Source organism: Monodelphis domestica, chromosome 2 (assembly GCF_027887165.1).
Source record: "Monodelphis domestica isolate mMonDom1 chromosome 2, mMonDom1.pri, whole genome shotgun sequence".
Classification (NCBI taxonomy): Eukaryota; Metazoa; Chordata; class Mammalia; order Didelphimorphia; family Didelphidae; genus Monodelphis; species Monodelphis domestica.
Genome location: NC_077228.1, coordinates 34,400,826 through 34,412,424, shown reverse-complemented (window position 1 = coordinate 34,412,424; position 11,599 = coordinate 34,400,826). Strand labels below are relative to the sequence as shown.

The 11,599-nt window shown below is 55.6% G+C and overlaps 1 protein-coding gene across 3 annotated transcripts; it reads right to left on the bottom strand.

Annotated features, from left to right (window-relative positions):
• Nucleotides 1-69: 69 nt before the first annotated feature.
• On the bottom strand, nt 70-4,602 carry ELOVL1 (ELOVL fatty acid elongase 1). Of its 3 annotated transcripts, none has more exons than XM_007480294.2 (8): nt 4,082-4,602; nt 1,932-1,994; nt 1,663-1,853; nt 1,494-1,574; nt 1,354-1,410; nt 1,163-1,268; nt 935-1,071; nt 70-842 (listed from the first exon to the last, which is right to left on the bottom strand). In XM_007480294.2, exons 2-8 carry the CDS (start codon nt 1,975-1,977, stop codon nt 630-632), a joined length of 831 nt encoding a protein of 276 aa, XP_007480356.1. In that variant the 5' UTR covers nt 1,978-1,994; nt 4,082-4,602; the 3' UTR covers nt 70-629. The 3 variants fall into 3 exon arrangements, with proteins under 3 accessions (XP_007480356.1, XP_007480357.1, XP_001363681.1); XM_007480295.3 differs by lacking the exon at nt 4,082-4,602 and adding an exon at nt 3,831-3,995; XM_001363644.4 differs by lacking the exon at nt 4,082-4,602 and adding an exon at nt 2,224-2,318.
• Between the last annotated feature and the right edge of the window lie 6,997 nt (nt 4,603-11,599).

Here is an 11,599-nt window from a genome sequence, read left to right as displayed (position 1 = left end):
TCGCTTCTAGATGAATAAACTGGGGCCGGCCCAGCTCTCCCCTTGGCCACATATTACACACCAGGCCCCTGATGTTTCCTGTCACTTTAATTAAGACACATGTGAGTGAGCAGCCCCTGTGGGCCGTGTTCTCCCAACCCCCAAGCCCCTCCAACTTTAGGGCAGGTGTGGGGGCGAGAACCAAGTCCCCGGTGACCAGGGGAAGATTATTGCTGACCTCTTCAGTGTGAGAAAAGTTAAAAGGCCACAGGCCTGTGGTTGGGGCCAGCCCTGAGTATTCCCTTTCCCCAGACAGACAAGCTGGCCCAGGGTGGGGGGAAGGGGGCATGTCCAGCTCAAGCTGCACCCCCACCCCCAGGGCTGTGCTGTGGCAGAGGGCAAGGGAGCCCCTGTAGTTAGGGGTAAGGTACTGGGAAGGGAGGTGCTTGTGGTCCCTGTGTGCCAGCTCGTGGGAAGAGGGGAGGGTCCGGCTTAGTCCTCTTGCACTAGCCAGGTCCTGTGACCCACCAGCAGAGACTGAGACGCCAATTGTGGATCGGCAAGACCCCTGCCCAAATGGAATGGCTGCCCTCAGCGCAGCCCTGAGGCACTTAGGTGGTGGGCGAGGGCCCAGGTGAGGCCGGCCTGGCTCAGTTCGCCTTGACTTTGGGCACCCCATTCTGCTGGGCAGCCCTGGGCAGCCGCTTGCCCTTCGTGTAGGAATGATACCAGAAGTTGGAGAAGAGCACAAAGAAGACGGTGCCGTACATCCAGATGAGGTGAATGATCACAGGGTACTGGTAGTCACAGCTGGGCAGGAAGTAATACTGAGAGATGTGCAAGGAGACCAGCACAAACTGGATCTGGGGGCAAGAGAATGCAGGCTCAGGACCAAGAGGCTAGGAAGGGGCAGGGGCAAAAAGGGGAGGCTCAGGGCTGGGAAACAGGCTCTCACCAGCTGGATGGCCGTCATGTGCTTCTTCCACCAGAGATAGGGCTGGGCGGCTGGGCCTAAAGCAGACAGCCCATAGTACAGGTACATGATCACATGGACGGAGGAGTTCACCATGGCATGGAAGGAACCCATTCCTCCTAGGAGCAGAGTAGACACGGCCAATGCAATTCGGGCTGAGCCAGCACCTCCTCCCTCCTCTCCCTCTCCCTCTCCCCATCCCCTCCTCACCTGGGGCCACCTTAACGCCCCACCACCAGCTCCAGGGCAGCACGGAGTGATGGAAGACATGCAAGAAAGTCACCTGGCCGTCCTTCTTGCGAAGAATGAAGATTACCTGGAGGGGAAGCGCAGTGGTCAGGCCTGAGGCCTGGCCTCCCCTCGCCCTGCCCCTTGTCCACCCCAAACGCAGAAACACTCACTGTGTCCATCAACTCGATGAACTTGGAGAAGAGAAAAAGCCAAGCCACGCGCACCATCTGCAAGGAAGGAGGCTGGGGGTTGGGCCCGGCTCAGCCCTCACTCCCCCCACAAGGCTCCCCGCCCACCCAACACTACTTACCCGAACAGCCTCGGGGTGCTGGGAATAGTCCACAGGGTCACAGCGCCATGTGTAGGTGCTTAGCCAGCCAGACATCAGGAACTGGGGCGGGGAAGAGGCCGGTCAGAGGGGCTGCTCCGGCCCTGGGCCGGCCCACGTTCCCTCCCCCAGGCAGGAGGCCCCCACCCACCTCGTACACGATGTAGAGGGACAGAGCCACGAGGGAGAAGTTGTAGACGACCATGAAGCCGCGGAGCTGGAACGGTTTGCGATTGGCCATCAGCCGCGGCCCCAGGGACAGCACAAAGTACACGTAGGCGACCAGAATGGAGGTCATGAGCAGCGGCGTGTCCATCAGGGGGTAGCCCTGGAGCCGGGGGTCTGTGGGGACACAAGCACCGGCTCAGGCGCTGGGGAGGCCGGCGGGGCGGGGCGGGGCTGGCGGGGGACGGCGCTCACCTGCTCGCTTCATCACCTCCTGGTACAAGTTCACCACGAACTCCATCCCGGCTGGCTAGATTTCTGGGAAGGAAAGGGAGGAGGGGAAGGTCAGCCGGGCCCACACATCCCGCTGCCCGCGCTTCCGGCGCTCCGGGGGCAGCCAGGATAGGGGCGAAGGAGGGAGGCAGGAGCGAGGGCCCGCGGCCGGACAGGTGGAGAGGGCGCTCCCTTCCCATCGCCGCCCGTGCCGGGATCCCCGGCCTCGCTCCCTTCGCGGCGCCTGTGGCCGCAGCTCTCCAGGAGAACCTACCTCCTGGCTCTCCCCGGCCCGTTCTGAGGCGCTCAGAGCCCGCAGCTGCACCTGTCTGACTAGATGAGGCGGCGGCCCCGCCCTCCACCCTCGCAGGGCGGGTCCGAGGAGGATCGGGGCCACAGGTCAGCGGCCCGGGGGGTGGGGCGGGAGCAGGTGGGCGGGGCCGGCTGCCGCGATTGGGAAAGGACTCCCTGCCCCGGCCCCCCGACCCCTCCCCGGCCACATTCCCAACTGGCCCGACAGGCTCTCCCCTCGAGGGGGCCGGAAGGGCTGGGAGCCCCACGGGGCCTGCGGGGCCGGGGGTGCTCGGGGCAGGCGGCCTTCCTAGCAAAGTGCATTTCCCTCGAACTGGAGCCAGAGCCAGAAGATGGGAGAAGAAGCTGCCAAACCTGTTCTCGGGTGGCTCCGGGGAAATGGCTCGCGGCAACCCGGGGCCGGCACATGTGTCCAGCCAGTGGGCGCGGCTGCCGCCCATGCTGTCAGGGTTCTCCCCGGGGGGCTTTGCTCTGGGGCTTCCCTTGGCCCTGACAGTCGGGTTGGCTTCGCTCAAACTTTCTATGGAATCCAACTTCAGAAAAGCAGAAAGCACCAAAAAAGGGCCTGGCGCTGGGGGGGGGCCTGGGCCCCTCCCCCTGGGCAGAGTGGGTGGCAGCAGTCCCTGGCATGTAAGGGGGAGGGGAGCAGCCACCCCCAATCACCCCTTTCTGGAGGGAGGGGTCCCAACAGGCAGGCAGGAATGTCAGAGGAGGGGCAGCCACTCCGGGCCCTCTGGAATGCCCCGACTGGCCACTAGCCAGGCCCAGAGACACAGAACAAAGGCAGAGCAAGCCCGAGTGGGCACCACGCAGGAAAGGCATCCAAGAGGCAGAAAAAGACAGGGATGTGCCCAGGCCGGCCGGAGACCAGGAGGGCTCCTGGCATGCACTGGCCCCCTCCTGCCGGTAGGAGCCAGTCCTTTCCCGGCTCTCCAGCCAGCGGCCTGGCACTTCCTCAGCACAGCCCTGGTGAAGTTTTGGCAGCTCTCGAGGCTCAGCCGGGTCACGGCAGCCCCTCGGTGCCCCCCACGCCCCCGGCGGCCCCCCTCCCGGCGGCCAGACTTTTGCATTAACTTGTCAGTGTAGAGGCTGCTTCCCTGAGCCAAGGCGAGGGGCTCGCCCCGCCAGTGCCTGGCACAGCACCCCCAGAGGTGCTTCAGGAGCCGGGCACCATTGGGAGGGTGCTGGCCCAAGCCCGGAGGTCTCTGCACACTGGGGGCGCCGGGGCAGTGGCCCAGCGTCCAGAGGGGATGGGCAGGCCCCAAACGGCCTGCCTGGGCCCCCCACAAAGGGAGGAGGAGCCTGCAGGTCAGGGGGGCTCCCTGCAGGTGCTCAGCCAAAACTTGTGGGCAGTCAGCTGACAGGCCGCGGCCCCCCTTCCTCCTGGCCTGAAGAGGGAGCCGGGAAGGTTGGCACAGCCGGGGGACCAGAGGCCTAGAATGCCGGACAAAGCTGGGCGCCACCCAAAGGAGAAGTTTGTGCCCCCCCCCCCCCAGCCTCCGGGCACATGCCGCGGCGCGGGCTCACTCCGGCTTTCGCACTGCCAGTCACGGTCAGGGTCACACTCACACGCACACGTGCTCCTTCCTTCCTCCACACCGGAGTTCGGAGAAGGCCCAGGGCCGCCCCCCCACCCTTCCCTTCCGTCCAGTCCCGGCCCGGCCCGGGGAGGAGGAACATCGGACGGGACGGGGGAAAGGGGCCGAGGGGCCGCGGGGCCGCCAAGCAGAGCCCCACCCTCCGCGCCCCGCGCCTGCCCCCGGGCCGAGCCGCGCCCGGAGCCCAAGCCCCGCCTGCCCCGCCCGGGCCCAGGAACTCACCGGGCTGCGCGAGCGCGCGCAGAACTCCTCGGGGCGGGCGCTGGGACGGCCGGACTGGCAGGGGCTGGGGGCGGGGGAGGGGGCGGAGGCGGGCCGAGGGCCGGCCGGGGAGAGCAGGGGAGGGCGCGCCTTGGCCCAGGGTGGTCCGTCCGTCCGTCCTTCTCTTCGTTCGGTCGCTAGGTCTGTCTGTCCGTCCCAGGGCCAGCCCGGCTGCCACTTCCTCCTCCTTTTCCTCCTTCTTCTCCTCTTCTTCCTCCTCCTTCGCCGCCGCCTCCTCCTCCTCCTCCTCCTCCTCCTCCGCCTCCGCCGCCGCCGCCGCCGCCGCAGCCACCTCCTGCTCTCCGAGCTGCCGCCGACTTTCTGTCACCCCAAGGGGAGGGCGCCGAGGCCGGGCCCGAGGGGCGGGGGCGCCGCTGATTGGACCGGCCCGGCCCGGGCAGGGAGGGCGCGGAGGGCGCAGAGGGCGGGCCTCGACTCGGATCAGCTCGGATCAGCGCCGCTCGGCCAGCCCGGCCCAGCCCAGCCCGGCTCGGCCCGGCCCACCCCGACCCCGGGCGGGGGAGGGGCCGAGAGGGAAGGGGCTGCGGCCTGGGCACGGCCGGAAGCTTTCGCCCAGCACCCCCCAGTGGCCCTGCCCCGACGGTTCGGTCCGGACTTACGCGCTCCCCGTCCCCCTCCCCCCAGCTCCCGGGCCGGGCCCACTCGTCTGGGACCTGGTTCTTCATTGATACAGCCACGGCCTGTGATTCCATGGCCTTAAAGGCCCCTTCCAGCTCGGAAGCCGCGATGCCAGCTTGCTGTGGTCGTAAACATCTCCCAGGCCCAGTCCTAGGCCTGTGTGACCCTCCCTCGAAGCTATTCGCATCGAGCTCGGATGGCGCCCAACGTTCGGCCACTGTCATGGCGGGGGGGAGGGGGAGGAATCTCTCTAGGAACTGAGCAGGCTTAGCGTGGAGAAAATCTCCGTGGGACCTGCCAGCTAACCTGCCCTTGGTGCTAGCCTCCAGCCTGGAAGGCCCTGGCCTGTGGAGGAGGGGATCAGCCTTATTTCTCTGCACCCTGGGGAAGTGGAGCTGGAGCCAACTGAGAAGTTTAAACTTCCCAGTCACCTTGTGAGCCTCCAGGTGCTGAGCTCCCCATCCTCCAAGGTCTCCAAGGCAGAGGATGGGGCGACACCAGGATCCGGAAGTGGGCATTTCTGGAAGCCCCACTGGATGCCTCTTGGTCCCCGGCCAGCCCAAGGACTCTTGCCATCCCGGCCCCCTTCTTCTCTGGCCAGATCTCCTTCCAAACAAGGTTCCAGCTTCTGGGCCGGCCCCCAGGTGTCCAGGGGTGGTAGAGCAGAGCAGAGCCTTCCCTGGCCCCAGACTAACCTGCTCCGTGCTCCCTTAGGTGTCCGTGTTTGTTTTGGTCTAGCCTGCTTTAATTGGTGTAGGCCTGTAATTGGCACTCCCTGTGTGGAAACTCTTTCCCCAGCAGACGGGCCACCTCGAGGGCCTCGGAGGAAAGCCTCGGGAGCTCCTGCTTACCAGTCGGGCGGCCACTTGAGCCGCTCATTTTCAGCCACACTCCCCCCTCCAAGATTCCCAGCGAATGTGGGCCGGCTTTTACCCCATCCCCAGGAATCAGTTCCCACTGTAAGGTCTGCCGGGCTCTCTCCATGCCTGATCTCACGAGATCCTCCCCAGCACCCCTGGGTGAGGCACGTGCTCTTAGGGCTGCCCCTTCTACAGATGAGAAGACTGAGGCTTAGCTGGGAGAGGGCCCCCCCCCCCCCCAGACAGCCATGCCGGATGTAATTCAGGTCTTCCTAACTCATCCTAGGACTCACCCAGGGCCGGAGAACACAGGAACTTGAAAACCTCCTATTTAAGCCACAACAAACTCCTGGGAAAGGAGGATACCAGAAAGCAGTTTGGCAGGAAGCCGGAAGGTCTATACCGATATATGCCACCAGAAGGTTCAGATGAACTTGGGTCCCCATCTGAGATTTCTTTGATATGTGGATTCTAATGAGGAAACTCCTGCCTTCCTAGATAGGTACCTGCAATCCATTTTTTTAACCCCTCCCCTTCCGTCTTGGAGTCAATACCTTGTATCAATACTGTGTATTAGTTCTAAGGCAGAAGAGTGGTCAGGGCTAGGCCATGGGGGTCAAGTGACTTGCCCAGGGTCACCCAGCTGGGAAGCGTCTGAGGCCAGATTGGAACCCAGGACCTCCCGTCCCTAGGCCTGGCTCTCCATCCACTGAGCCACCCAGCTGCCCCCTGCAATCGAGTTTTTAGTCCTGGATAGTTGCTGGGGGCACGTGAAGAGCCTGTGCAGGGTCACACAGCCAGTATGGCGGCAGAGGTGAGACTTGCACGCAGGCACCCCTGCCACCTCTGCCAAATGGATAAAGGAGCTCAACGTCAGCGATGGAATCATTGAAAAAGAATCGACCTGGAGGAGGATGGATTTCATTCATTGGGATGAGGGGGAGGGGAGCGGGATGCCGATGGGCACAAGCAGTCTGTGCAACGACAATAATTAAAAGTTGAGGTTTTCAACAAACACCTCTGATGATAGTCTGCCCTCCAGAATGTATGATGGACACAAATCGCAAGACCACGGACGAGAGAGGAAGCCAGATGACCGGCTTTCAAAAAGAAACTCCTCAGTCTCGGCTAAAAGGGCTTTGAGTGCTCACCTAATCCCTAATGGCTGTCAAATTGGCCACGGCCCTGGACCGTGTTGGTGGGGCGCGGGGCTCCAACACCAGAGTTCAAATCCTGCCTCAGGCACCCGCGGAGGCCCTGGGCACATCCGCCAACCTCTGCCTCCCGGCCCTCCTCTACAAATTTGGAGAGCAGCACCTGCTCAGAGCATCGGCTTGACACAATCTTTGTAAAGCATTTTGCAAACCTTCAAGTACTATGTAAATAGCATGAACAGCTATTGGTGGAATTGCAAACTGGCCTGATCTTTTTAGAAAACAATTTACATTCCCCTGAGAAAGGTTACCAAACCTGTTGTATCCGGTGATAGAATGCCTCTCCCGAGTCGTGCCCCAAGGAATGATGGCAGAAATAAAGGGGCCATGGATGACCAGACCGTTTGTGCTCCCAAAAACCTGGGGACACTGTGCCCGGAGCCCGGAGAACCGCTGGACGGCCGTGACAGCACAGGTAACGGAATATTGTTTAAGTAAAGATGAGTAGGAAGAATTCTGAGAAGCACGAGAAGTTACACGAACTGATGCAGAGCAAAGAAATAAGACCAAACACATGCAGCGACGAGGAAAGCTCCCCTAGACCTGGCAGCTAAGCGGGTCAAATGCAAAGGCCTGCGTTGGTTCATTCCTTTCTGTTAAGAAATGGTCAAATGGGGTGGGGGGCAGCTGGGTAGCTCAGGCCTAGAGATGGGAGGTCCTGGGTTCAAATTTGGCCTCAGACACTTCCTAGCCATGTGACCTGGGCAAGTCACTTGACCCCCATGGCCGAGCCCTGACCACTCATCTGCCTTGGAACCAATACACAGTATTGATTCCAAGATGGAAGGTGAGGGGTTAAAAAATAAAAAAAGAAATGGTCAAATGAAGAATGCAAAATTGATAGCATTTTGCCTCTTTTTGTAACCCCAGGACTTAGCACAGTGCTTGGGATGTAGTAGGTCCTTAATCAATGCTTATTGATTGACTGACATGCAACATTGGTTGGTTTTGGGGTTTTTTTAAACCCTTACCTTCCATCTTGGAATCAATACTGGGTATTGGCTCCAAGGCAGAAGAGTGGTCAGGGCTAGGCCATGGGGGTCAAGTGACTTGCCCAGGGTCACATAGCTGGGAAGTAGCTGAGGTCAGATTTGAACCCAGGACCTCCCCTCTGTAGACCTGGCTTTCTATCCACTGAGCTGCCCCCAACATTGGTTGCTTTTTGATGGAATTGTTTTTGTTTTTTAAATGGGGAGGCATTATGGGTTCGTCACTTTCCAGCTCGTGACTGACATGGCACGACAAAATGATTGAATATGACTTCATTGGAATGGGAGAAGCCATTTCCCCCTTTGAGTAGATTGTACTGCAATGGTCATTTTTCCACGTGTGTTCCCTATAAAAACAGTCCAGTTACTTTGAGTGACTTCTGCTTATTTGAATGTTTAGATATTGATATCGGGTGCATTTCTCTACCCTTTATTCAATGTCACATCTTTGATCATTCATAGATTGTAAATGTTGGGGAAGAGGGAGGAGGAGGTTTGTTTTTTCTTTTAAGCAGACCTCGAGGTGTAATACTTAAAAGTAATACTATTTCTACCCAGATAGGTATTTTATAAAGTTTACTAGGAAGGGTAGACAATCATTCCTAAGCAGCCTGGCCTGGTGGTGCCTCGCCTGCCCTCTCTTCCTCATTCCCCTCCACCTGCCTGCTCTGTCTCTTCTCCTCGTGGTTCTCCCCTTGGTCCTCTCCTCGGTCTCCCCTGATCTGCCCCACACCTTGTCTTTTATTGATGTACAGAATGTACGTGGAGGCAACCCTGGCGCAACTGTGGCATGTCAGGAATGTTTGATCGACAGGCAAAGTTACTCAGGAAGGGGAGGGGATGAGCGTCCTTGACACAAAGGGCCTGCAAGCAGGAGGTCCTGTCCTGGGTTCAAGTGTGACCGTGGACAAGTCACTTAATCCCCATGGCCTAACCCTTACCTCACTTCTGCCTTGGAGCCAGTCCGCAGTATTCATTCTAAGATGGAAGGTGAGGGGTTAGAATTTTTAATGAGACCCTTCTAGGTTGAGCAAGAAATAAGATCTTCATGTAGAAGCCATAGAAAAGCCATTTCCCCCTCTTGAGTCACGGCTTGCAGTCGATTCAGAGTGACTGTTATCTTTTCTTTGGGACTCTCTGTGTCTACAACAGTCTTTGACACTAGCCAACATTTTCTTGGATGGATTCTTCTTCTCTTCAGCTTTGTGCCATCCTGAGGTTAGGCCCCTGCTTTACTTTTTGGGGTCCCTTCACCTCCATCTCTGCCTTGGGCTGTCCTAGATCCTCCTGGGTCTGAACTGTCCTGGTCTCAGTAGGGCCATCCTTACTGGGACCACTGATGCCCCCGGAGCTTCTGAGGTCATCCAGCCTTGGGACCTCTCTGGGCCTTTCTCAGGGACCCTCCCACTTTCCCTTCATTCAGACAGATCTGTGTCTCTGGCCCCCGCTCTGCTCACTTCCTCCTTACCTCTTGCTTGTGCTTTTTTGTGCAATTCTGGAGTGAGTGGGTTGTCGAATTTCTTGATTATTAGGCCTGGAGTGGACTTCAAGTTTTGTTGGCAGAGATCTATGAAAGAATGACAGCTTTCTTTGGCAGCTACAGCGTGTGGCCATCTTCAACCCTGGCCTAGCTGAGTTGTACTGACTTGTCTTTAGCTGGAGTGTTGGCAGTGCTCTCTTTGCTGAAGCTGGTACTGTGGGCATCAACCTTAGCCCAGGATTGGAAGAAGCTTCTCTTCTTTGATCCTCTCAGACCCTCAGCTTTGAGATTTCACAGCCACAAGTGGAGGAGGTAAGAGAAGTCTAGCCTCTCCTCTCTAGTCTCTTTCCCCAGGAAGAGGGAAGTAAGGGGGGGGGGGGGGGAATTGTGACTTGTCCTTTTCTTTTTTAAAAAAAGAATAAGGAAATGGGTGGTGGTGATTAAAAAAACAACCATGCAATGTTGCAAACACTTCCATATTGCTCATTGTTGTAAAAGCAAACTCGTACTTAACCAAAATGCCAAAATAAAACCATCAATACATTGATGCAAAAGATAGCTTTGATCCACATCCATTTGACTCCAACAGTTCTTTCTCTGAAGGTGGATAGCCATCCCCAACATAAGACTTTCAGGATTGTCCCAGATCATTGTACTGCTGAGACTAGCCAAGTTTTCACAGATAATCATTGTCCAATATTGCTGTTATTGGGTACAATGTTCTCCCAATTCTGTTTTTTTCACTCTGCATCAGTTCCTACAGATCTTTACAGCTTTTTTTTCTGAAATCATCTTGCTTATCATTCCTTATAGCACAATAAAGTATTCCATCACCAACATGTACCACAATTTGTTCAGCCACCCCCCAAATGATAGCCATCCCTTCAATTTCTAATTCTTTGCCACTACAAAAAGTTGCTATATTTTCATACAAGTAGATCATTTCCCCTTTTTTAATATCTCTTTGTGATATGGACCCATTAGTGGTATTACAGGATCAAAGGATATGCATTATTTTATGGCCCTTTGGGCATAGTTCAAGAACTTCCCCCCCCAATAGTTGGATCAATTTACAACTCCACCAACAATGCATGTGTGTTCCAATTTTGCCACATTCCCTCCACCATTAACCACTTTCTTTACTGTCATATTGGCTAATCTGATAGGTGTGAGGTGGTACCTCAGAGTTGTTTTAATTTGCATTTCTCTAATCAAGGGGGATTTAGAATATTTTTTCATATGATCATTGATGGCTTTGATTTCTTCACCAGTAAATTGCTTATTCATATCCTTTGACCATTTGTCAATTGGAGAATGGCTTTCATTCTTGTAAACTTGACTTAGTTCTCTATAAATTTGAGAAATTAGATTCTTTATCAGAGAAATTTATTATAAAAAAATTTCCCCAGTTTGTTGTTTCCCTTCTAAACTTGGTTATAATTAGATTTGTTTATACAAAAGCTTTTTAATCAAAATTATTCATTTTATTTCTTATAGTACTCTCTAGCTCTTGTTTGATCATAAATTCTTCCCTTCTCCAAAGATCTGCCAGGTAAACTATTGTGTTCCCTTAATTTAGTTATAGTATAACTTTTTATATCTAAATCATACTCCCATTTTGACTTTGGTATAAGGTGTGAGATAGTGGTCTATACCTAGATTCTGCCATACTGTTTTCCATTTTTTTCAGAAGTTTGTGTTAAAGAGTGTGTTCTTATTCTAAAATCTGGGATCTTTGGGATCATCAAACACTAGGTTGCTAAGGTCATTTACTCCTGTATATTGTATATCTAATCTATTCTATTGATCTACCATTCTATTCCTTAGCCAGTACCAGACTGTTTTGAGATGTTTCCTTTGTGCCATTTCTACTAAGTTCGAGCCCACTCTCCTCAGGGATCTTGTATGTATAAGGAGAGAATGTGTCTTCAGCTTAGGGAGATGTTTCTGAAAAAAACTCCCTTCATTATTATATAGGCTTAGTAAATATCTATTCTAAGGTTAATGAAGGGGGTGGTTGGGTAGTTCAGTGGATGGAGAGCCAGGCCTGCCTAGTGACAGAAGGTTCTGGGTTCAAATTTGACCTCAGACACTTCCACCTATGTGACCCTAGGCAAGTCACTTAACTACTATTGCCCAGCCCTTATCACTCTTCTTCATTAGAACTGACACAGTATTGATTCTAAGATAGGAAGAAAGGGTTTTAAATCACACAAATAAATAAATAAAAACAAATGAAGGCTGTCTGGCTGATAATTGATGCAGAGCACATTGGTGGGGGCCTATACTAGGAATTT